Source organism: Chanodichthys erythropterus, chromosome 18 (genome assembly GCF_024489055.1).
Source record: "Chanodichthys erythropterus isolate Z2021 chromosome 18, ASM2448905v1, whole genome shotgun sequence".
Classification (NCBI taxonomy): domain Eukaryota; kingdom Metazoa; phylum Chordata; class Actinopteri; order Cypriniformes; family Xenocyprididae; genus Chanodichthys; species Chanodichthys erythropterus.
The window spans coordinates 18538973-18566874 of NC_090238.1; the positions used below are offsets into that span (position 1 = coordinate 18538973).

Consider the following 27902-nt stretch of genomic DNA (forward strand, 5'->3'; position numbering starts at 1 on the left):
TGCGATAGGAATATTTAATTGTGTACCTCTGCTCTTTTCAGCATCTCCCACTTGTTAAGGATCTTCATGGCAAACACCTTGTCTGAACTCTTCACCTTTACAACTGCTACCTGTAACACCGGAAAACACACAGAGATCTGACACTCAGCTCCTACATTAAGAAAGCAAGAGGGGATTTGTAGAGGTCCTGATAAGATGATAAGCCGCTTTGTGTTGCTTTTGTTCCATCTAGATTACCAGATCACACATGGAAGTGGTTGGTTATCAGTGACAGCAGATTGTAAACCTTGAGTTACAGGGCAGGTCAGGTTACTAAGGGTATACACACACATACACTGACACTGCCATGAATATATGATATAACTCATTCTGAGGGAAGAAAGCATTCTTCACAAAGCAGCACACTCAGGACTCAACAAGTAAAGACAATCAGTTGACAGCAATTCGATCTCAGTGACAATTTCACTGAGAGCCCAAATTCAATTTTAATAACTCAAATGTTGCACTGCAAAATATGACTTTGAAATCTGACCCCAACAACACTTTTATGTAGTAATATATATATATATATATATAAAATATTTAATTTTATAAATAATAACAATATAAAGGTTTTGCTGGGCAAAATCCAAATTATAGGGAACACTGTCCAAACATATTCCTCTAAAGGCCTAAACAGCACATAATGGAGCAATAAAATGATGTTTGGTCCACACATTTAAGTGAGAGCATCATGGGAAAAGGAAGTGGAATGGACACATATTTGTCTTGAACTCAAGGTGTCCAAGTGAAACAACGGTGTGATTCACTCCCTGCGATTAAATAAGCCAAAACAAGCACGCATTGAGAGGTCTACACATTCTAGACTGAGCCAGAATATGAGCATTATTCCAAACAGAAATCACACTCTTCACTCTTCCACACATCTGATAGGGATTTAAAATAAATCAAATCCCAAAAGCACAGACCTTAAAATTTAGATTACAATTGCTAAGAAAGATCTGCTAAAACAGGCAAATATCTGATCGAAAGGACCTGGAGACTGGAAAGTGACTTTTAAAATAGCATTCAGAGCACTGCCTGTCATTGTGCCCTCAAAACACACAGCCTTACATGGGCCAAACTCCACACAATGCAGCCTTTGAAATATAGTTGAAATCCAATTATTACTCAAAAACGACATTCAACTTGTGTCGTAACTTTGTCAACAATATGAGATCTGTGTGGGTGGACAAGACAAGAGTGAGTAATTCAAATGAAAAAGTCAATGAAAACCAGGGAAAAAAGCAAAAGCAAGAACATTTGTTCTTTACTCTGATGATTAAATGGTCTGAACACAGATTATTGAGTTTTTGGCATCTTTTAAGGGTTAATTCACCCAAAAATGAAAATTCTGTCATTTATTACTCACCCTTGTGTCATTCCACATCCGTAAGACCTTTGTTCATCTTCGAAACACAAATTAAGAAGCAACTGGCATCATTAATGTACTCCATGTGACTCCAGTGGCTTAAACTATTAAAAAAAAAATTACCACTTTATTTACAAAATAATATTATCCAAAGTGTGTTCACGCAACAATGTCTGCTCTCGCATGAACAAAACGCATGCGTCGTGCAAAACGACGGTTGCACGGGTGTGGAACACCACAAAACGAATTACAGAATTTTCATTTTTGGGTGAACTAACCCTTTAACTTTGGTCCTCTACAAATACAACTTCCTAATTTATCAAACTAAAAAAACACAACAACTTTCCATTATAGTATGGATGCACTGAAATTAAAATTCTGGGCCAAAACCAAAAATAAATAATAAATTATTAATATAAAACATATAAATAATTAATATAACGTATTTAGTAATCAACACTCAAATAGCTAAAACTGAGTTGTACAAACATTTAAACTGCACATAAGGCAGTTTTTATATCAACAATTTAATAAAAGAATTGTTTCTACTTCAGTTTGTTGGTGAAATATAAACATTTAAACTACAATAAGCTAATAACTTCATGACAGATTTATTCAAAATACATTAAATAATGAAGACATCACTAACAGGTGAGTAAAAATGTAATGAATATGTAATACAGTGCATATATTTAGCAAAATGCTCTTCTCTAGTTATTTTTTTCGAGCTAACTAATGAGTTTATGGTCATTAAACAGCTTTCTTGAGGTAAATGTAACATTAAGCGACATTGTATAGCCTATAAGCTGTTTTACAGACAACTTTCCCCATTTGAAATATTAAGCGATTACATGAGACAGGATTTCGGCAAGTTGTAATGTAAATCTTTAAACATACCTTCTGGTGTTCACCCATGTTTATTTTGTGCTGTAACGAGTAGTAAAAAGGAGATGAGATGAGGCTCACGTGTGCTTGACCTGTGCTGCTGCTTGAACTGAGGCGGCTAAAGCCATCTGCCATTCCGTATTAAAGAGCGCCAAAATGACATTTATTGTTTGAATTTCATAATAAAATCAGCAGAATTTTAAAGTTGAGACTTTACTTCATAATAAAAGTAACAAAGCTTTCCACGATTAATGGATGGCAGGCGTACTACAAATATTTAGTGATTTTTGTTCATGCATCAACAGAAAACAGCACAGACTAAAAGATTTTAGATTTAAGAAACCATTTAATTACTGATTAAAATTGAATTTAATTCAATTTAGAGCTAGTGTCCACACAGCTAACTGTTGTAGCTTATCCACGTTGTGTGCACGAAATAGATGCTGAACACCGTCAAAACGTGCCAACAGAGGAGCACTAACTAAACGTTTCTTTCGGTCAATGATTTCGGCCCTATAAAACATTTCAGCCAGCAAAACAACACTAAAGATTCTATAAAAATTTTTAAAATTGTTTTAATAAGGATATGTTACAAGGAAATGATAAAAACAATTGTTATTGTATTAGGGTACTTGCAATTAAATTTTAACTTTTAAACATTAAACTAGATAGAAGTGCATGCACTCCAGTGTCACAGTTACAAAAATGATCAATCTAAAATCAGTACGTATAAATGATTAATTTAATATCAATCATTAAATAATCATTGATCAGAGAAGAGCCAGAGATCTTAGCAGTGTGCTCCAGCCTGGCTCCTGTCAGAAACCAGGATCAGGGCGGCACGGGGCTGCAGGGGTGACAGGTCAACCTTAACACAAAGACGACCCTTTGACAACTACAAAGACCTCCGTTCAAAGAGCATGACACTCATCAGCATCTGCTCAGTGTACTCTCATACTGCAGATGGTGACAGTGTCATGGTCTTTGAACGGAACCTGAAGAATGAAAATTGATTCTGGCAGCTAAACTGTTAGCTTTTGTTAAACCAGTGGTTTTTTAACTTTTTTGATCATGCCCCCCTTTAAACCTTTAAAAAACAACAAAAAAAACCCCACACTTAAACACTTTCATGTTGTCATAGAGTATAAAATTGTACTCTGCTCAGTTTATGACACGTAAAATAACTTGGCATATCTTCGGTCATGAAAAAATTATTTGCCCAAGAAACAACAGTTTCACCAACAAGGGTCATTACCACTTCTCTGGTGCTTAAATGACTGATTGGCTGCTTCCCAATTCACACACTTCTACATTCTGCAGAGTATGTAGTTCACTGGTGAAAGTACTGGAAAGTTCTAAACTACATACTAAACAATACTATTTTATAAATATTACTTAAATAAAAAACAAACTCTTTCGAGACTGTATATGTTATTTCCGTTAGATGTTAATTCAGTTCCGCTCCCAAACAGTTCACCGTTTCATAGCTGTGGCAATTTTGATTGATTCAGTACAAGAACCAGCTTATAAGAGTTTATCACTTTTGGACTGCAGACCACAGGCATGTTTGTTTTAATTTCGTTAAATTTATTACTTTAAAATTCATTATTAATTAACAATTTGGTTTATTTAGCATGCACAGATCTGGCCAAGTCTGACATGCTATTTTTTACAAAATATACAATATTTGGGATGAACTAGGGCTGCACAACGATTAATCGCGATTAATCGTTTGCAAAATAAAAGTCTGTTACGTAAAATATGTGTGTGTTCTGTGTATAATAATTATGTATATATAAATACATGCACATACATGTACATATTTAAGAAAAAAATTATATATATAAAATATTTATATGTAATATAAAATATATATAAATATGTATATTTATTTATACATGTATATATTTTTTAAATGTATACATGTATGTGCATGTATTTATATATACATAATTATTATACACAGAACACACACATATATTACGTAAACACAGACTATTATTTTGCAAACGATTAATCGTGATTAATCGTTGTGCAGCCCTATACGAGTGGTTGTGAACTGGTTGTGTTTCAGGTCTTAGACTTAACACCAGACATCAAATGGCAATCCAACGTAATACCAAAATTTTTATTGCACAAAACTAAATAAAACTGTCTTTAAAATTAAAGATTTATTAAAGTTAAATTAAATGTATGAGAAAACAAAACTGTTTTTTGACCTTGCATGCATGTAAACCTGTTGTAGGAGTCTCCCAAAACAATATTAGGAACCTTAAAAAAGGCATAATAGGAGCACTTTAATTTATTAATAAAAAATAACCTTATCAGAAAATCTTTGGGTTACAAACCATCACTTGAGAGCCACTGCTATATACTATGGATAGTATAGGAATTCAGATGCAGTCTCAACACAAGACGGATGCTTACCTCACCGAAAGCTCCTCGACCAATGACCTTCAGTATCTCGAAGTCCTCTTTGTGCAATCGCATCTGTTTCACTTTAGAGGTAAACGGTTTGGCTGGGGAGAGAGAAGACAGCATGGAGTTATTGTCGAAGACGTTCAAATCCATCACTTCACTATGATGTGCCATAAAGACCTGATTTTTTCGAAGGGATTTGTAACCGTTTCAGTTACAGCACATTCACACAAGTCAAAAGTTCAGAGGTATCTCTGAGCAGGTGTGAAAGACAGATTGATGGTGTACCACAGTAAAGTCTTTCTTGCAGGGACTGAGCTAAAAAAAAAATTGGCCACTGTGACTTTTTTCCTCACATAATTAAATAACTCAATCAATATTTCATGTCCACTTATTTATTTATTTGACGAGTAGCAGGAATGCAGATAGTCGTCTTGTCATTATGAAAAAATTTGAAATATGAAAACTTGCTCAGGGTGATATGAGACCCTGATTATTTTGCGATAATATATTTTAATTTCCCCTGGCACCCAATTAGAACTTACAAAGAAAGCTTGTCATACAAGTGTGTGTTTTATTATGAATGGCAGGAGAAATTGCCATTAACCCTGTTATTGCGACTGATCCTGGAAAATCATAATTGTGTACAATCCCAAAGCACCAAGTATGGGGCCACTGTACAATGACTAACATTATAGACAATGGTTTCTGTTTTCAATGCTGCAATTATGACTTTCATATCTTTTTATGGAGCACACAAAATAGGATTTACTGTGTGGTTGAGAGGATGCACAAATGGTTCCTATTAAAAGATGTGAAGAGGATGCACTCACTCAATTAGCCAAGGAGGGCAATTAACACTTTTGAATTTGATACATTTAAGCCTAATTGTTAATAGCTGTTAAAATATGTTAAATTAACACTGGTTCTTCTTAATTTCATTGTTTTTCTTAACCCTAACTAGTCTAGAATTTCAAAAAGAATTGCGGTGAGCTTTTTTGACTTGGATCAGTAACTAAGCAATCACCTAGCAATCATCCAGAACATCTCAGAATATCCTAGCAACCACCCAGTACATCATAAATCCACCCAAAACACCTTTGCATTGTGGCAGCAGGTCTTGCATGGACAAACCACTCACGTTTTTTTCAGAAACATTTATTTGAGTCCATAAATGTTCTCAAACTGTGACAGGTAAACTATAAATAATTGTATGATAAGTTGTAGAAAGGCTGCTACTTTCTATTGAAGACCTGTGACGAAACAGCTGCCTCACCCTTATTACCACCGCCACCTTTTCGCCCGGTTACCAACTGAAGTGGGCGTTAAAGAGAAGAGGGGCGCTGTAACAACCAGGACTGGCAGACCCATATGCCAGTCACCAGACCCGTATGCCCATGAAGGGACACACATGTTGCCGCTGTCAGGCTGAGAATGGCTGGGGCACCTTGCCCCTCAAGCCGCTGGAGAAGTCGCCGCCTCTCAAGCTCTGAACCAAGGAGGGAAGCCCGTGCGACCACCGAGACCCCATCCCCTTTACCTGGACCAACCCATCCGATCACTGCCTTTCCTGCACGTGCACCAGCACAATGAGGACACCAGATCCTGTTTATTTTAGACACTTTTATCCCCATGGACATTTTATATTTATTTTTACGTTAATAATAAACACCTCTGTGAGGCCTGACAACACCACATCCACTATGTCTGTCGTTGCTCGTCCCGCCACTGACCATACAGCTACAACACTGTGCACAGCTTATGAATGAACTCTGTATTGGTCAATGAAAGTCACATTGAGCTCAAGACTGCCAGCACTAGAGATCAGACACAAAGACAGATCTCTTTTCACTTGGACTGCATTAAATAGTGTCTCTTATACAGACATTGAGCCTTGTGCTGTTCAGTTAACCCTGCATAATAAAAAACTGATGTAGTTAGCTGAAACCAAATACTGAAAAAGTTCTGATATAAGCACATTTGTTTTTTTAAAGAAACAGTTCACCCTAAAATGGAAAAAATATTGCTCATTCTCATTTAAAATAACCACCCAATACTGGGGCTGGGAATCACAGGGTACCTCACAATACGATACAAGATACATGGCTCACGATAACGATAATACCATGATACGGCAATTCTGCGATAATCGATAAATTGCTAGACAGTCCTATAATGATACTTCACGATATGAAACCAAAAGCCTGTGAAAAGGTTAAGTGAAGGTTTGCGCTCTTTTTTCCAAGTCTAAACTTAGAAAACATCACAAAAAGTTAGGTAAATTGAATTTAAAATTTTAAGTAAATGAAACCTTTTATTCTTGTATTTATTAAAAGCTTAAACTTTTCTTTGTGTGTAAACCAACATATCTAACTGCATTATCAACTTATTTTACATAAACCTGGCAATTTTCAAAATTTACCTGGAGTGCTTTCTCAACCTTTCTTCTCGTCTCATAAAGAGCTGAAATACGGAGCCCCGCACATGACATGAATGAAAACAATTCACAGTTCAACATTCACAGTTCAGAGGGCACGTCTTTTGCACGCTCAAGTTCATTATTTCAAATGTAGTACACACGCGGCAAGCGCGCACACACACTGCACACGTCTGCGACACATTGCGGCTCTGACAAGGTTTTGTTCTGTCGTCCACGCTGATCATAGCTGTTCAGGGCGGGATTTTTAGTTATAAAAAACTCCATAAATATATACAGCAGTAGAGCTAACACAGTGGCTATGTTTATCCTTTGCTAAACTTCTTCGTCTTCATGATTATTTCGTTTATACGGAAAACAATATGGCGGTCTCTTTTAAATTAACCGGGCAAAGGTTGACATTCAGCTGCTGAATGTATGTGTGAGTGTGCAATTTCTTTCTAGAAAAATAGATAACTAGATAAAGTTCCCACCTGAAGCTGCGAACTTTTAGTGCGAGTGCATACAAGCATGTCTGCTTCATAATACAACATTAAAGCTACCTTTTAGTGAGCAAACGTGCCACCCTCGCCGTGTGATGGCTTGGAATTCCAATGGGAATCGGATATGCATGTTTAGACGTAGGTGGCATGTCCAAAGATCAGATATGTATCGATTTTTAAAACCACATTTGGAAATGGCTCAGATCGGATGCGAAAAAATCGGATCTCGTGTGGATTTTTGTGTTTACACGTGTGTAACTAATTCCGATCTGTGTCAGATGTGAGCTTGTGCCAGTGTAAACGCAGCCTTAGTCATTCCATCTCTCCATTAATTGTGAAGCTGTGGGCTGTAAATAGTTCCTTCAAAAGTAGAAAAATATATGCTGTAATAAGTTTTGAGTTTCTAAGCTACTTTAGTGAAAATCACAGGACAGCACTGACAACTAGTTTCTGCTCCTCAGTGCGCACAATCTTCACATTCTGCACAGCTACTGTTTGTATGAGTGTTCGAGGCCACAATGCAGCTGCGCGAACATGGTAGCTTGATATAATAAACACATCCGATCGTCTATTCGCTTGAATGTCCAAACCATAAAACAAATACAACTGACAAAGTTTAGTGAAGACGCAAGGCTCACCACTCGCACGCCATCACTATGTGTTGAACCGGCGTTCACCTCCGTGTTTTGCTTTTATGCCACTGACTGGATGGGGCAAAGTGACGTGGCTACACACGTGGTAGTGTGTTTTTAAGGGGGAACTATTAACAGGGTTAAAAAAACGAAATAACTGACATGGGAAAATTACGTCGGTTAGAGGTTCTGAATTTCGGTTTCGATTACTTTTCAATTAATCGTCCAGCCCTAGTGCAAGCTCCCGAACACTTTGGAAAGAAGGTAAAAACTGTGCGGCTGCGTTTTCCGTGCATTTTTAGACGCTGTGAGCAGGGAAATCTATTTAGAGCGCCTTATTTTATTAATTAAAATATCGATATTTGGCGCCAGCGTAGGGCTGGGCGATATATCGAATGCTTTTGTCACGCGCATTTCGTCAGTAAAGCCGGTTCCCTGATTACCGCTAAATCGCCATCACCTGCTTTCAAATGAAACGGCATTTAATAGACAGAGCCGTAGTTCACTGATAAGCCACGCAATATCGCGTTCAATATCGACGGCGATTCATATCGATATTGAACGCGATATTGCGTGGCTTATTTAGCGGTAATCAGGGAACCGCCTTTACTGACGAAATGCGCGTGACAAAAGCATTCGATATATCGCCCAGCCCTACGCCAGCATATCGATTCTCGTATCGCACAGAGAAGAACAACTATATATTGCCCTATCGATATTTTGTCCCATCCCTACCAAATACCATATTAACAGTGCATCCAGACCCTTAAAGTGAACTAACTTGCTCATTCAGACACATTTACATATCAGCACCTATTCAGTAGGCAACAAAGTAGTTGTTACTCATTTTTAATATATAAAGAGTTGATTCACCCAAAAGTGAAAATTCTGTCATTAATTACTGACCCTCATGTCATTCCAAGCCCCTAAGATTTGTTCATCTTTGGAAAGCAAATTAAGATGTTTTTGATGAAATCTGATGAAATCTTTCTTTCCCTCCATACACAGCTACTTAACTGAAACTTTGACACGTCAAAAAGTTCATATATAGATTGTAAAACCAATCCATATGTATTGAGTAAAATTTTAGTAAAAATTTTCTGAAGAGACACGATTGCTTGAATGATGAACAGATTGAATTTAGGCTTTTATTCACATGTAAACATTCATCAACTCACACATCGGTTGTGATAAACAGAAGCTCGAGCATGTTTGCTTGAGGCATGCGAGAACCAATAAGGTTCATTCTCATGTGTTACATAGCACACTATATCATAGTACACGTTGTCATGTGTCATTAAGGTTCAGTTGCGCTTCTATTTACGTCCGCCGATCGATGTTCATATATGAGTAAAAGCCTAAATTAAATCTGTTCATCATAAAAAGCTAAAATTTGGATTAAACCACTCAATTCATATGGATTAGTTTTCCAATCTATTCAGGGGTTTTAGTTTGTGGGGGGGATGGGGGGAGGTAACCACCCCAATATTCAAATCCATCAGTTACAACCCCCCCAATACAATACAAAACCATACCAACGTTCAACCCCCCTAAAGCTGAAACCAAATCTACGCCCTTGGGCATATGCATTCTGATGTAAACCTCAAAAACACAGATGAGAAGCACATTATCTTTTTCACTGTAATTTTCACTATTAAATTGTTGCATTGCAATTGTGATGCTAAATTACTTGCTCAAATGCATGATAATTCATTGATCAGCCCTTGTGAGGTTAAACCAACAACTAACCCAGATCTTTAACCACTACGCCGCCATAGCCATAAACAATTGTTGCTTTCTGTCATTTTACAGTGTGTTAGTTATGTCTATAGAATCTCTTTAGTACAGAAATGATATACTCTTGCCAAAGGTATGACACTAAAGACACATCCTAGTCAAGGGATTTCAACAGGGACGTGGAATCTGGATTTGCGTGTTTGACGAGAGAGGTCAGATTTACCATATTTTCTTATCTTATTTTTGTTGTTTCCATAGAAGTGAGGCCAGCACCATTACTGAAGGATGCCTGACAGGAAAATAAGCAAATCCCTTTGATTGAAACTCACTTGACCATTTTCCAATTTCTCTCACACCCATAGAATTAAAACAAGCTGCTTTAAGATAAAACTTCTATATGTAAATGGCCACTGTTATGATTGGATAACCTCTTAAAGGGTTAGTTCACCCAAAAATGAAAATTATCTCATTAATTACTCACCCTTCTGACATTACTGTTTTCTCCAGAGCTGCTGTATAGATAAATAAACTAAATTAATTACTAATGATTTTAACATTGGAATGAATCAGTACCGAACAGCTGGACAATGACACCATTTTCTTCTAGAGCTGCTGTACAGACAAAATTATGTTCCCTCTATCACTGTAACGCTGCTTTGACACAATCTGCATCGTAAAATGCGCTATATAAATAAAGGTGCCTTGACTTGACTTCACCCTTTTCGTTCCAAGTCCGTAAAACCTTGTTTATCTTTGGAACACAAATGAAGATCTTTTTGATGAGGATCTGAGAGCTTTCTGTACCTCAATAGATAGCTATGCAATTGAAACTTTGACACTCCAAAAAGTTCATAAATAGATGCCTATTGTACATTTTATCTAGTTGATTGAAAAGTATTCTTAAAATGCATTCAGCATTCTAAAAATCTGAATAATTCATAATAAATAATTATTCTCAGTATTTTAAAGTGCCCACATTAACAATATCATGCATGCTCATTATCGTGATATATTACCGTTTATCGGCACGTTTAGAGTCCATTTGTAACATTAACTAAGGTTAATATTGTTCATTTGTTAATTTCGACATTTCCTCAAGAATTTTTACATTTTAAAGCTATATCTCTTAATTCTAGTTAATGCATTATGAACTAACAAGGTATAATTAATATATTAATATATATTTAAAAAGTACACTACATTTTCATGGTTCAGTGCCGTTTTTCTTTTTTATTTTTGTATTAAAGTTCAGCACCAATTTATATGTGTTATGTTTGTTTTCATTCAGCAGTGCTTCCCACACATAGACTTTACTTGGGCGGGCCGCCCAGGTATATTAACAGCGGCCCAAGTATATTTGAAGACACATTTTTGCTTTTATTATTTTTATCCTTCATACTTTTTTATCCACCCGAGATAATGAAACCATCCGTGATTGAATAACTAGTGGAAAATCTCCCCTCGCCCTACTCGTTTCTTAGCTACTCGTTCTGTGTGCACGAGAACTGTTTACTCCCGCCCACATGCGCTACAGAGACACGGTGGATATTTCATAAAGGCAGCGCTTCAGTTGATGAATTATGACAAAGTCTACTTTATGGCCTTTATATAATATGTTTTAGAGTCATTTGTAAGAAAGCATATTTTCTCTCTCATCTGAAGAATCAGCCCGCAATAGTATAGACGTTCCAAAATAAGAGTCCCTGTGTATTTCAGGTTTGTTTATAATTAAAAGTCATACGCTTAGTTTTTTTTCTTCTTCTTCTGGGCATTATTGGTATTTTGGTTACACAATTTAATTTGATTTCCATTTAATTCATAGTAATTATTGTAGTCTCTTGCTGGGATGTTCCCCCTGACTGAAAACATTATTTGACATTATTCAATATATAGATTTTACTTTTAAAATCTGTGTCCCATTCACTGAGAGTGACACTATATGACAAAACAAGGAGAACTCTACCATTTAAATGCTGTAATTTTGCATAATGTACTAGGCATAATAATGCATAATATTAGTATGTAATTAAATGTAATAGTATCCTATCTAATTAAAATGAATTTCAATAAATAAAAATATTGTTAAAAAAAAAAAATCACACATTATTTTGTTGTTTGTCACATGTAATAGACCATTTTTGTGCCGTGAGTAATAGGACGATTTTTCACCTGGCTACTACCGCAAGTATATTCCAAACCAGTGGGAAGCATTGTTCAGTATCCATTTTAAAACTCTTGGTTGATTAATTGGTTATCGGCCAGCACGTTAGTCCAACCTAGTTAGTTCATAATCTTTATCGGCAAAATCAGTCAACCTCTAGTATTTAAAACACCAAAATTTATCCGATTTATCAGTCGATGCCAAAAATCTGCTGAATATCAAGCATTATATTGGTCTATCAACACACAACTACTTAACATGGAAGATATATAGCATGGTATATATCATTTCTTGCTTCACACAGTGAACACACCTCAAGGCCAAACATTTCAAGCTGCAAAGAACAAGTTCCATTAGCCAAAATGTCAGGTGACTGATTTGTTGATATGAAATCTACACACAGCTTTGTGGAATATGAGCAAGATTCCATGTAAACATAAACAATGCTGTGAATATCAAATGTTACCACTGTGTCAAGGATCATTTTTACAGGGCATTAGAAACAGATGGAAAACAGACCACCTGGAACTGCCATCATGGCCTCTAATACACATCAACCAGGGAAAGTGTATAAAGTCTATTAATGAAGGACAGTTTAAAGGTCAAGCCTTCCTAAGAAGAACCTACACTGTCTAAAGTGTTCAAAACAACTGCAGCATGCTCGGGTCGGTGTTCTTTAAAGATCTGAATGCAGAAAGCTCATTGTGTATATATCACTGTCACAGTCTCCAGCGTAAGGGGACACAAAGCTGCAAATCAAGTGAACCACACCATCTATCTCCTGCAATACCCAAGAGACCAGCATTAGGAGACCATATAAAGGCAAAGACACTGGCAGGATCATTAAAACACGATTTCCATAGAGGGAAAGAAGCGCATAAAGCCAGACTGCAGAAAGACTCACAGATATACTTGTGAGCGCGTGCCGTGTTCAAACCTGCTCTTCTCGACTCCAACATCAAGAGCATTTTTGCTGTGAAATGTCTGCATAAAATAAATTGTCAGCTTTCATTTAATGTGACAGGGTTATTTCATATACTAAAACGGAAACAAAAACTATTAATTTCAGACCAGTTTTATCAATCAAAATTAAATAATTAAGGTATGATCATTTAAGAACTTAAAAAAAAAATTAAAAACAGTGATTGAAAATCTGAAATCAATAAACAAATATAAAAAGCTGACATTTTCAGTCAAAACAACCTGCAAATGGTGATATATGTAATGCAACCTTAAAAACATAAGAATTAGGGGTGTTCATCTTTTACTACTGTGATTAATCTCAAATTCACAAAACTATAATATTATGTGTCAAGAAAGACAAAAACAACATGATCTGCAAACATAAGCTAGTTTGATAATCTGAAGATCAGTCATGTTATTAAACTTTTAAAACTGTAAAAAACACCCGATAGTGTTTACGCACTGGCCCTTGTCTTCATCTGTGAGAAAGCCAATAACAATGGAGGAACAAGTCTGGTCCTAAACCCAATCTGTTCAGGACAGACAACAAGATTATACCCATCCCTAAAAATCATATTGGTCTTGCCAATCACAGTGACTAAACAAGAGTTGACTTGCCATAATGCAGATACAAATGAGGACTAAATATAAAGGAAAAGCTTGTGATGAGGAGGATTCAAACTTTGAATACGAGAAACCTCCCAAAGTTAATACAAATCTAATCCTAAAATATGAGACCGGTTAGACAGCAAACCCAACCTGCATAAATAAACTTAGACAGTATGAAAGCTAGAACACTGGAAAAGTAGAAGATGTTGGGGTTGTGACAGGATAGTCACATAAAACCGCCTGGGTTGTCAATTTAAACCAGCTGTCCGGGGGAACTCACTATACAAGGGGACTTCTTCAAATACCAGAGGGTAGTTGTTAGTCACCGTCCACCGAGTCAGCCTTTTCTTTCAAACAGCTGGGCCTGAACAGCATGGCCTGAACAGCATCTGTGACTTGCACATTCCTACATTTGCCTTAAAATAAAAGTTTTCAGGCCTCATTCAGATCAGCACAGAAAGCAGAAAGACTATGAAATTGGCATAATTACTAATTATTCAATGAATGCATTTAAAAGTACAAAGAAATGCTAACTGTCAAAAATTGGCTAATTATAAAAAGGGGTTAACACATGCACATCAATGAACAGAAAATGCAAGAAAACTCTTTTGATGTCAAAATGTCAAAGACATGCAAAACGCGGGTTGGAAAGCAAGCAAATCTGATCAGATCTTGCTTCAGCAAGATTGTGCATGTAAACAGACTCAACTTGCCACACTTATTTTTTTAAAAATGCATGATATGTGAACTGTGACCATATGAATATGCCTAAAGAATTAGCAGTTTTATAAAATAAGAATAAAAGAAGAATCATTTATTTGAATTCATTAATGAGAATTCATTAATCCATGTGTGAATTAGTCATACAGTCTATCTATTAATTGTGAAGCTGTGGGCTCTAAGTAGTTACTTCAAAAGTAGAAACATATATGCAATAACTTTTGAGTTTCTAAGCTACTTTAGTGATAAATCACAGGACAGCATTGACAGTATGAGTGTTTGTGTGCCACCACAATGCATCAGCTCAGTAGCTCAATATAATGATACACATCCGATGGTCTAAAATCACCTGAATGTCCAAACTGGCAAGCCTTAAAATACATACAACTGACAAAGTTTAGTAAAGACGCAAGTGAAAGTGATCTCACTTCTGGTGTTAACTCTGCGTTTGAGTTCGCCTCCGTGTTACTTCCATGCTGCTGACTGGATGGGGCGGAGTCACTTGACTACACGCAGTAGTAAGTTTACAAAACCGATCAATCAGTCAACTATTGTACATTCACTTATTCATTAAGTTTTCATTTCAGCAGATTTGTGTACATCTCATGCAGTAGTATGTTTACCCCTTCCTAAGATCTCTTTTGAATAGTATTTGTACCATGGGTGGTGGTACAGTGGAACGCTAACAGGTTAAGGGGAAAGTATTAACAGGAGTAAAAATCGAAATAACCGGCAAGGGAAAATTGTGCGTTTAGAGGATCTGAATTTCGGTTTCGAATACTTTTCGATTAATAGTTCAGCCCTATCTGGAGGGAATATTTTTTTAATGACCCTACAAGTTTGATTAAACCATGAAAATTTGACGAAAATGCTTTTTAAAAAAAAAAAAAACATTTTATTTATATATCCTGTGATTACCATTTTGCTCATGGGTTTAGCTTTTGGTTTGAATCAAAAACCTTAGTTATTGGTAGGGATTGGTAACGATACCCTCATGTCACAATTCGAAACTGAACTCACAATATGATATTATTGCGATACTTCAAGGCATATGGTAAAAGGTTAACAAAAAATTAACTGTTGATTAAAATGCTAAATTTGGTATTACATTGGGGGTGGAAATGAACAGGCTTGGACTTGGTGCTGATAACTCAATGCACAGGAAAATGGTGACACCAAAACAAAAATATTCATGATTCTGAAGCTGAAAATACAGAAAAATACAAACATGCTTGCACACTGTCATTGAGTATATATATTTAAAATAATGTAGGCAACTTTTTACTGGTAAAAAATACATTTGGCATTTTCAGGGCCCACAAATATTCCCCCATTACATTATTATACATTATGTTCAACATTATATATAGTTAAATGCAGAACTGACACTAAAACTCTGTAAACTTGAATTTTTTCTCACACAGTAATTTTAATTTTGGGTGAACTATACACAGTACATTGCATTTTTGTATTGCGATATATTGTGACACGATATACTGTTACACCCCTAATTATCGGACCAAACTACACTATACAACCCCAAAAGAAACATTTCAACATGAATGCATCAATGTATTTCACCTCTAGATTTTATAAATCAAACCATGACATCAGTTATGATGGATGTTACATGTACCATCTCTAAAACTGTCAACTGTCAGATAAAAATTAAAGCATCCAATCTGAAGCATGTGGTCGTCACAGGACCCTGGCAGAGATAACACAAATCTGGCTGATCTGGGCACGAGTTCAATCTTGTCCTGGCATCGTCTCCACTAACCTGTGGCTTAAAGGGGTGTAAGGATCATTTTAGCCTAATGCAACGGAGAGAGCTGTTTACAGCTTTTTAAAATGCTGAACTGAAGTTTTAAAACTACAGGACAAGTCAATTACCTGAAGAGCATATTCCTTTCATTACAGTAGCCAAGCCTTAAAGAGTATATGCAACAACAAAAAAAAAAAGGAAAGCATCTAAGCATCGATGATTTTGCGAGAATGAAAGAATCAAACTGTCTTATTGCAAAACATTAGCCAAAAATATAGCATATATGCTCATCTTAAGAGGTCTACAAGTGCATAGATTCACAATTGTTTTGTGTTCCCCAACAATATGATCTATCCTTTGTATTATTGTGTGCTTTTATTATTCTCTGCTGCACTTGTTCAGTCTATACTGCATGCATCATGCCTTCTGCTTCCATGGAAGGAATGTTTACAATTCAGGTCATTCAGGGTAGCTGCAAGTCACACCACAAAATAAACAAACAAATGGCACACTATGTTCATTCACGGTGGAATGTGATGTAGCGCTCCAGTCATTTCCTGCTCAACTTAAACATTTAACAAGTTTAAAGTTATAATTATTATTAGTTAAGCCAAGTCATGAGGCCCCTGATTAAACATACTCAAACAATACACTGCTTTTTCCATTACACTGTATAAGTTTAGCTACATTTTAGTCACATGACTGGCCACTTAATACTTCCCAGCAATGTCTACTTGAATTCATTTAATGTATTTACAGCTTTACCACAACAAAAGTCCTTGTCATATTCCATGCTTGGTGAAATGCTTTGTATAACACAAAAGAGGGAGATTTCATATTTCATACGTCAGCAGTGTTATTCATAAAGAGAATGACACCATATGGCCCAGGGGACTTTTTCTACCTTATTCATGCACAATCCCACCAGCTATAGTCTTTCCTATGGGGAACCAGTTTGATCAATCAACATGACAGTGAATAGCACATCCTTCAGTGTCAGAACACTTTGCCACAAGCAAAAGTAGATTTCTTTCATAACTTTTTAACTAGCCCTTTAAGACATTTAATAACACATGCACTTTTAAATAGAAATCGTTTGTGACACTGTTTAATCAAAGTCCGATAACTTGTACTCCCTTACTGAGGTTAATTTCTATTCTTGCTCCATGATATACTGCTCAGCATGCTGGTATGATGGCTCAGAATTCAACAGCATGTTGCTACTTGACTTTTCCAGGGCTGGACACACACACACCTATGATTCAGTGCTGCCAAATGTGTCTTAAAGACATTTGTTGCATGAACTTTAGTGAAATATCCTTCTTTATGATGACTTTAAAATCCAAACATCTACTGAACTTAGGCTTGGTACTACAATAATATGATTTAATCAATAAATGTAATGACTTAAGATGCTTTAAACATAAAATGCTTGGGTTTTAGAGGGTTTGAACATCAAATGCAAAGATGAAATGCATTGATTTAAAATGGTCTGGGCATGAAATGCATTGATTATAATAGTCTGGGCATTAAATGCATTGATTTTAATAAGTGTAAAAATGTCTTAAAGCACAATACTCACCCCAATCCAAAAACTCGGCAATGTTCTTCTCTCTTCTGAGTGGGGAATTAATGCACTCATCATAAAGGGAGATGAGAACATCCAGAAGAGTTTCAACACTAAAACACTGTCCATTAGACTGAACAGGACCATCCAGGATCAGTTTTTCCAGCTTTTTCAAACGCACTTCTCCAGACATGGTTCAAAACGAATGTCAGTCCAAAAAATGTAGTGTAATGTTATTAAAATCGATGCAGATATTCTCTGTATGGGATCTGTAAATAGCTATAAAAGTAGCCCACCCATCATCACAGTAAAATGCAGTTACAAAACTGCAGTAAACTCAAAACTAATTTTAATTTCATACACAAATAAAACTTACTAACGTTACATCTTTTAATATACTCAGTGAAAAATAAACAAACCAGCAAATGAGATGGGAAAAGACAATATAAGCATTTATCAAAAAAAAAGTCCTTGCCCTTCTGTGTAAAACAGTCATTCAAATCTTGCGTTTTGTAAATATTAATTTACAGATATTTAAGTGCCTTTTCTGTAGCTACTCCAAGCTAACCAGCTAACAACATTCTCACGACACAATGTATCTTAAGTGTTTTTTTTTCTCATATAAATACAAAAATCGTGTATTAATATTAAGAAATACTAGTGTCAAACCATGTCAAGTATATAAAGTTTAAAATATACCCAGTTTGTTCAACTTTAACGGGTTAAAATAACTGATGCTAATGATCCGGCTAATAAAGACGTTCGGCTAACAGGCTAACAGATTTTAGCTCGTCCTCAAAGAGAATTCTTCTCAAAACCAACAGAAATAACATGACACGCCCCCCAAATGTGATATTAAGGCATTACTTGTGTGGAAAAGATGGATAAGTTGTGTTTATATCCGCAAAAAAGTGAGTTTAGCGAAGTTCTCCAAAGGCACCGATTGAGTGTCACTTAAGTTTTCCTCAGCCCTTTTCCCATGAATATTTCCTCAAAAAGTAAGTCCTGCCAGGAGGATGAAGTCCGTCAGATGATGGTGATGGGGTGAAGATGAGGAGGATGGTGGTGGTGGTGTGGATGCGGGGTGACGGGGTGATTCTCTCTCATCTGCCCGCCGCCGCTGAGTGTGTTTCAGGAATGATGAGGAGAAACATGGCGATTCTCTCTCTCTCTCTCTCTCTCTCTCTCTGTCTGTCTGTCTCTCACACACTCACACACTCACACTCACACTCACTCACACACACACACACACACACACAGTCATGCACATTCAGATACACACACACATATCAAAATAAACATACACAGCCTACATGCACATAAACATATATACATGCATTTACATAAACATACAGTAGCCTACATACAAGGAGACATTCACATACCACACATACATAGATACTGAATACATACAAACTCTCAGACACTCTAAAGAAATACTATATAAATAAATATAAATACACTACATTTACATAAATAAACACACATGCATATACAAACACAGACAGATGGACACACTTTCACAATAGGCCTACAAAAAATATAAACACAAATGTAAACACGTATACATAAACAAAAACATAATTATACATGCATAAATACACACGTATACAGAAATACATAAATACACACGTTTATAACAGCTGTTTTGCTTAAAGGGTTAGTTCACCCAAAAATGAAAATAATGTCATTTATTAGCCTACTCACCCTCATGCCGTTTCACACCCGTAAGACCTTCGTTAATCTTTGGAGCACAAATTAAGATATTTTTGTTGAAATCCGATGGCTCAGTGAGGCCTGCATAGGGAGCAATGACATTTTCTCTCTCAAGATCCATTAATGTACTAAAAACATATTTAAATCAGTTCATGTGAGTACAGTGGTTCAATATTAATATTATAACGCAACGAGAATATATTTGGTGCCCCAAAAAAACAAAATACTGACTTATCTAGTGAATCTATGAATCTTTTGTGTCATGATTTGGATCACGTGTCAAACCGCCAAACTGCTGAAATCACGTGACTTTGGTGTTCCGAACTGCTGATTTGACAAAAAAGATTCATAACGCTCCGAAGCTTCATGAAGCAGTGTTTTGAAATCAGCCATATAAGTCGTTTTTTTTTTTTCTTTTTTCATTTTTGGGTGAACTAACCCTTTAACCAGAGAATTTAGGGAGGTGAGTGGGGTGGTTTGGAGGGGGTGGGGCAGGTTGGGGTTACAAGTGTTCAAACTTTCATTTTTTATGATTGTATCAAATATGCTTATACAGATGATTTACTGTAGTTTAGTTGTTTAAGTAGCTGAAATAGTTCCTTTACTCTTGAAATTTACATTAGAGTTAGTGTTATTTATATTAGCTATAATCAGTGTTGGGGGTAACTCATTACAAGTAACTTGAGTTATGTATCCAGATTACTTTTTCAAGTAACTAGTGAAGTAATGCATTACTTTTTCAATTTACAACAAAATATCTAAGTTACTTTTTTTTTTTTCAAAAAAGTAATTCAAGTTACTTTTTCACATTTATTGACTGACAGCTCTCCTCTCCCCATGTTGAGAGAAATAAAGTGCAGAGGTGTTATGCGCACTGTGTGAACATGATGGCTATTGTAGTTCTAGACCAAATGTGAACATGCATTTACTCATCTCACTTGCACAAAAACATTCAGTATTTCCCCTCAAAATGAATATGCAATCTCAGAATTTTATGCAAACCTGTAATAATTAACTATTAAATTACATAAATATACTTTACATGTTTAATCTCACTTTATTAACCAATGTCTTTGCTGCTCTTCTTCAATGAATTCAACCATACTAATAATCAAAGATTACTTTATATTTGATTTAGAAATTCCTTCTTCTTTATCCCACTCTTCTTTAATCCAAAATATTAGCACAGCTGAAAGGTTTGTTTGAGCTGCGCCCTCTACTGTACAGCCGTAAATATGCATTTTCATCTATCTATCTATCTATCTATCTATCTATCTATCTATCTATCTATCTATCTATCTATCTATCTATCTATCTATCTATCTATCTATCTATCTATCTATCTATCTATCTATCTATCTATCTATCTATCTATCTATCTATCTATTGTCTGTCTCTCTGCTGTCTGCATATCTGTCTATTTATATCTATCTGTCTGCCTGTCTGTCTGCTTGTCTATCTATCTATCTATCTATCTATCTATCTATCTATCTATCTATCTATCTATCTATCATCTATCTATCTATCTATCTATCTATCTATCTATCTATCTATCTATCTATCTGTCTATCTATTATGTTTTATTTTTATTTAGTAACCTATATATCTATATAGAAACTTTAATAAAGTGTCCATCATTCGAAGGTAAGAGCATTCTTTTGGTATATTAAATTATACATAAAAAATGTTAATAAATGGAAAATTCTAAAAAGATGCTTCTATCTGTGCACTTCCAAGTATAAGTACAACAAGTGTACAATGTAACAAAATTAATTCCACTAAAATTAAAAAGTTAACTTTAATTGCTGGCTTCAATTTTTAAGTAACATCAAAGCGGTACCAATGTGACAAGCAGTGCACTTTTCAAACACGATGAATTTAATTATTAATGAAGAAAATAAAGTTGAACCTCTGAGGAAATGACTGAAATTATCATGACAAGTTAAATAGAATTATGTCATTACGACTCAGAATAACATCTTTGATTTTACTATGGCATAATTACATAGGTCTAAATGTGTTTACACTGTATGCTGAAGGTTCATCGCCGGCGCGATGCTATGCACATATATAATGTTCATTTACTATTCTGTGATCAAATCTGCAAATGCCAGAGCTCCCCCTGGAGACTGAAATAATAAACTGACTATCTTCTCCAGACAATTTGGTGATAATTCCATGCAAAACATGGTAAAGCAGCGTCACCTACTGGGCATTTAAATTATTAATTTACTACTTTTCAAACCGCTTGCATGGTATTCATGGAAATAACTGGGATGTGAATGAATGAACATAATTTATGGAATGCAGACAAACTGTGATTCGGTTTGGCATTCTTAAGCAAAGAAAGCCAAACCAGACTGTTTATTAACAGTTTGTCTGGCTGAATATCTTAATTTCATTTCTATTAGTCTTGATAGCGGATCAAATAAAGCCCTCCATCATAGCAGTAAACATTAAGGACAGCTAAGTTGTGTAGCTGGGCTGGTTTCAATGAACAGGGTCTATAATGATCATCATTAACACCTTTTGTGTTTATTGGGGCTCTTGATTAAAAGGGAGAAAATGCAGGACAGTGTTATTGTTGGTTTAATCCTTCTGATCCCTTTTCATATGCAATTAGAATATGAGAAATACCACTTTCAGTCTAGATCATCTAATTAATTGATGTGCTAGAATTTGCAGCATGGAGAAATCAAAGAAAGTCAGTTGTAACACCCCACCCTCCAAAACAACCGTCTATAGGTATAAATAATAGTTTCACTTAATGATTCATTGAAAGTCTCAGGCCTAAGATCTTTTGTTATGATGCTGTGTATTCAAAACATTCAACGTCTCATAAAATATCTTACAGTGACAGAAAGTTTAGAATTTACTGAAAATGTACACTGAAATTAAAATACTGAGACTACAGTTAAAAAATAACTATAATGGTGTACATACATTATGACATTTACTCAAACTACTGGGGAAAAACGTTAGATCACATTTTTGAGAAATATAACAGAAGAGTTTTTGACAGAGATGCAATTGTGTAAACATATTAATTTAGTATTTCTGAGCTCTACAGATTATTAATTTTTTAATTCATATATATATCATTTTTAATATTATGCCTTATTATCATCTAACTACTAACACATCAAATGGAGTTTTCAAATATTTGGTTTGCAGAAAATTCAAGTTTCCATGTCAGCACTTCTATATTTTACACAAAAGTGAATAAAATATACATGTTTCAAAGGTAATTTTTTACAGTTCAGTATAAATTTTAGCTCTTAAAATTTATGTTAAATAAAATGTATCTTATCTGTAGTGCTATTGACTTCATTTGGAATAATAATAGCCATGTTGATTGTAAACATTGGATTGTACTTGTCTTGCCCATCCTGACAAACAGCGTCAGATAATAACACGATTACCATGAAAACATGGCTGTGTAGCAAGTAAATTTGCTTAGCTGTCTGACGTGACGTGATCCGTCATCAGCCATTCCTGTGCCCTCATTGTCTGACATCCCAGGACAACCTGTGGCCCCAATACACAATACACAGACTGGGGTAAGTTTAGTCCCTCTGTTGGCAGGACTGAAGAGGTCTGAGCAGTCCTGCAATAGTAACAGGATAATCACCCCCTTGAGAAAACTCCCTCCAATCCACATCCCCTCAGCACACTCCTGGATTTGCTGCCTCTGTTTGTGGAATAATGACTCTCCCTCATAGGACAGCAGGGGCATTTCTCAATACACTTTCCTCTCTCCTCTGCTCTTCCAAATACACTGCTGCTTTTACCAAAGATGGAAAGTCGGAAAGTAGAAGGGAATGAACTGAAATACAGGCAGAAATTAATGCAACAAATAACTGGACCTTGCACTAAATACATTATCACAATTTTATGCTGTATTAATTGCTTTAAATAAATAAAAGTCCCTCTCTCTCTGTGTATATACACACACACACACACATATATATACATATATATATATATATATATATATATATATATATATATATATATATATATATATATATATATATATATATATATATATATATATATATATATAAAGAATGTTCTTCACAAAAACACATTCATTTATAAAATAACAAAGCAGTCATATTGTAAAAATCCTTTGAAATAGATTAAAGTGATTTAAAAATAAAATGAGTACAGATATAAATACATGAATTGACTGTTTTCAAAAAAAAAAAAAATATATATATATATATATATATATATATATATATATATATATATATATATATATATAGTGTAAATACATAATGCATTGAACATACTTAGGATCGTTCTTCACAAAACCATTCATTTATGCTTTAGAAATGATAAATTAATAAAATATAAAAACAATTATTCATAATGTAAAAAGTGATTTATTTTAGATTAGATTAATACATAAAGTGTAAATACTGTTGTTTATATGCAAAACTTATAATATAATAATTTATATAAACACACGTAGGATGATTTTGAAAACACAAAAGTGATGAGCAACAATAGGTGGCCTAAATGGGACATGACTTTGAAGGGTGTCTTTTTTAGGTTGCCTCCCCTTTGTGGAGGTGCGAAAAGCCAGACAGGGTGGGGGGTGGTTGGGAGGGGGGGTCAACTGTATATAAACCCTGAGAGACTCTCAGTCGGTCATTCAATCAGGAGAACGACACTGGCATCACTAGATCAAGCATGGCTTTGCTCATCCAGCTGTTCATTTGTGCCTCAGTGATCTTATTCACTGAGGGATTCGACCATGAGGATATGAAGCAGGCAATGCTCCAAAAACTCGGACTAACGGAACTCCCCAGGATTCAGAAGAGAGATCTGGAAAATCTAGTCGTCCCGGCTCACATCAAGAACAAATATCTGTCCATGCTGAAACTTCATAACAAGCGTAAGAGGAGGTCTGTGCCAAGCCTGGCAGGAATTCTAAGAGGCATCCATGGGAATGCAGGTGGGTTACAACTGAAAAATGGAAATTCATTTTTGTAAATGCTGTACCAAATTTAATATTGCAGTATTTACAATATATTTTGTATTAGGTATGATGATCAGTAAACAATAATTATTCACAATTAAGTGATCTTGATTGATTTTATTGTATAAATATATTATTGTTTCAAAATTAATGTATACATCTTACAACTTAATGTATACAATGTCAAAATTAGCATGAACCAAAATTAATAAATGTTGTAAAAGCTTACTATTGCATTAGCTAATTAGCAAAATTCTACCATTAAAATATAAAAAAATGATTGTCAAATAAAATGAATGAAAAACGGTTGCTGAAACTGTTAAACACTTTTATAGTGCATTTGTCATAAACAGTGATCTAATGTATCCTCTGTCTTTCACAGATATTACAGGAGAAATCAAGTACTCCGACACGACCCGCCAACGTCTCGTGTTCGACATGGAGGCCAGGCTGCAAGAAAACACTGAGGTCACTATGGCCGAACTGAAGCTTTTCCAGACAGCTGTACAGAATCCATCCAAACCGGAGCGGAGGAACCACAGACCCATAAACAACGCCAGAGTGAGCATCTACTGGGTGGAAGTGCTGGGAAACGGCTCCAATAGAACATCGCTCATAGACTCAAGGTATGTCATATGTCCAAAAATATTAAAAGCGGGAATACTTACATAAATGATCACAACATTTAATTTTATAATGCATGAATGGAAACTTATGAGTCTGTGTTTTCCATTTTAATAGACTGGTTCCCATCCATGAGTCTGGCTGGAGGAGCTTTGACGTGACTCAGGCGATACATTATTGGTCTAAATCCCAGAAAAAATCACCTTTGCATTTGGAGGTGTGGACTGAGGGAGAGAGGCCTGGTAGCTACGCTGCTGAAATGGCCAAAAGAGTGCGCTTTGCCACACAGGACCCAAAGGAGAACACCCTGGAGAAGGATATGGGTGCACCAGAACTTGTGTTTTACACCCTAAACCTGGATGAATATGGGTGAGTATTTTTATTAAACTGCAGCTTATTTAGTTTGTATCACATGCAGAACTTTACACCTGTTAATTGTATGTTCATTAACTAAAAGCATTGATTTTCATGTCAACAGATCTCAGGGTAACTGTAACTCCAGCCCAAACAGCAGCAAGTGTTGCAGGGAGGAGCATTTCATCAACTTCCGTGAGCTCACCTGGACTCAGTACTGGATCATTGAACCGGCCGGGTACCAGGCGTTCAGATGTGCAGGAGGATGCAAGCAGCCCAAACGTGGTTACTATGGATACGGGCAGAGGACCTGTGCGGTGATGGAGAGCACGCCGCTGCCCATGATGTATCTGGTGAAAAAGGGAGATTACACTGAAATTGAGGTGGCAGAATTCCCAAACATGATTGTGGAAAAGTGTGGCTGCTCCATGGACAAAATCCCCCCGGTCTGAGACTGTCTGTGGTTTGCTCTCAAATGAGAGGTGAAGATGTTGTAATCGAAATGAAATGTCTCAGAGTTATTTAACTGAAATTCACATGTTGCAAATCCCCACTGAGCACTTGAAAATAAAATTATTTAAGAATTATTAGAATATGTAATGTAAGCAATAGACATTTCCTGTTGAGTGATGTGTTTTCTGAAAAATAAAAAAACTAATTTCATATTTAAGAGTTTTTTTCATCATTTTTCCATTAACATCATTAACATCATTTTTTAAGTTCACACTGACTGACACTGTGTAAAAACTAGTAGGTTAATTTTATTAATATTTTTAAATAAAAGAGAAAAATAAGCCCCCGGCTCTTAATGCATTGTGTTTCCTCGTGTTGCATCAGTGAATGTTTGAACCTTTTTTAATAGTTGTGTTTGAGTCCCTCAACCGTCCTCATTGTGAAAAGACGGATCTTAAAATCATACATTCTCTGCTGGAAAGGGTTCAAATATGCAAAAAATGCTTGAAAACTGAAATTTCTGCAAGACCTGGAGGAGTTTTCTGAAGAACAGAGCTCAGTTTAACTGCTCAGAACAAACAAGCGACTCATGAACAACCATCAAAAAACAAAAAAACAGGATCATCAGGTAACCACACACAGTATTGAGAATCAAGGGTTGACAAACTTTTGAATGGGGCCATTTGAATAAATTCAGCTATTTTTTTGTCTTGTCTTTTATGTAAAATATCTTACTCAGGACAGTACTAAATAAAAAATAACATACATTTTGTATGATCTCTCTTATTTTATTAAAATGATTCACATTTTCACAGATTCTGCAAGTGGTTCACATACTTTTTCTTGCCACTGTATATACAAATGTGTATGTTGCATTCATTTGTTTATTTGTTTTTCGAATTAATATTGAAAATAGAAATAGAAAATAGATGAGAAAATGCATTTGTTCGTTTTCAAAAAAATAAAATAAAAAATTTTGGCTTGATTTTATGTTTTTTGGTTCAGGGGTACATAATGGATAAACATGTCATGAGAAATCGAACCCCCCATAATCAACTCCACAGCAACAACATAAATTTCCACTAACGATTCAGAAACGTCCAGATGCATTCTAAAAGTTGTAACTTCTTCCTGAGCCTCTCCATCAGTGACCTACTCCGGTTTGAACAATGTAAGGCTGAACACCGTTACTGACAATCGTCATTTTGGCTGCGTGAGATTCTCAAGTTTTGTTGTTGTTGAACATCCGAAGCATAAGCTGTTAAAGCTCTGCTCTCTTCTGGAAAGGGGGCCGAGAGCAGCAGCTCATTTGCATTTAAAGGGACACACACAAAAACTATATGTTTTTGCTCTCAAGTTATAATAAGTTATAATAAATGATCCGTGGGGTATTTTGAGCTGAAACTTCACAGACACATTCTGGGGACACCAGAGACATATATTACATCTTGTAAAAGGGGCATTATAGGTCCCCTTTAAATAATTATAACCTATTTCACTATTGTATGATGTTTATTACATTACAGTTTTTTCCAATTGCTAACACACTAAAATGACATGCACAGCACAATTATTTAAACTGACACACAGAGAGCAAAACTTCTTCTCAAGTCTCCAAAAGTCTAAACACCTTTTCTGTTTTACACACATTTTGCATTTCAAAATAGCACTTTTTAAATTCACTAAATACAGTTCTCTGCATAAGACACAACAATCTGACATAAAGTCACATGTTTGCCATTTCAAAACACTGCCATTCAAAATGACACTACATGAGCTAATTGGCCAATTACATGTGCTACCTGGCCAAACACCTCAGTGGTTAATTGTTACAGTTTTTTCCAATTGCTAACACACAATTTTTCAAACTAGTCTGGTTTTATCAAAACACTTAACACAATTCACAAAACCACACACCCAAACTGCAAAATACCTCATATATCCTGCAAAATGAAGCACTGCAACCGAAACTACACAG

The 27902-nt window shown here is 35.6% G+C and overlaps 2 protein-coding genes across 20 annotated transcripts in view; one reads left to right on the top strand and one right to left on the bottom strand.

The window, feature by feature from the left end:
• cdc42bpaa (CDC42 binding protein kinase alpha (DMPK-like) a) overlaps nucleotides 1–18934 on the bottom strand; it is a 75242-nt gene extending 56308 nt beyond the window's left edge. For all 19 annotated transcript variants that reach the window (XM_067366544.1, XM_067366542.1, XM_067366541.1 and 16 more), the window contains exons 1-3: nucleotides 17803–18934; nucleotides 4724–4815; nucleotides 27–110 (exon numbers count right to left, since the gene is read on the bottom strand). In XM_067366544.1, coding sequence (XP_067222645.1) covers nucleotides 27–110; nucleotides 4724–4815; nucleotides 17803–17980 — 354 coding nt within the window. In that variant the 5' untranslated portion in view covers nucleotides 17981–18934. The remainder of the gene's footprint in view (nucleotides 1–26; nucleotides 111–4723; nucleotides 4816–17802) is intronic.
• Nucleotides 18935–24204: 5270 nt separating this feature from the next.
• lft2 (lefty2) lies at nucleotides 24205–25923 on the top strand. The gene is made up of 4 exons (XM_067368341.1): nucleotides 24205–24469; nucleotides 24876–25119; nucleotides 25235–25486; nucleotides 25596–25923. Exons 1-4 carry the CDS (start codon nucleotides 24205–24207, stop codon nucleotides 25921–25923), a joined length of 1089 nt encoding a protein of 362 aa, XP_067224442.1.
• Nucleotides 25924–27902: the final 1979 nt, after the last annotated feature.

What these genes read in the sequence shown, in the direction of transcription:
- lft2 (XM_067368341.1), top strand. Translation starts at nt 24,205, where the DNA reads ATGGCTTTGCTCATCCAGCTGTTCATTTGTGCCTCAGTGATCTTATTC. An exon ending in ACATCGCTCATAGACTCAAG is followed by an intron (nt 25,120 to 25,234) that starts GTATGTCATATG and finishes CCATTTTAATAG; the next exon opens with ACTGGTTCCCATCCATGAGT. An exon ending in CTAAACCTGGATGAATATGG is followed by an intron (nt 25,487 to 25,595) that starts GTGAGTATTTTT and finishes TCATGTCAACAG; the next exon opens with ATCTCAGGGTAACTGTAACT.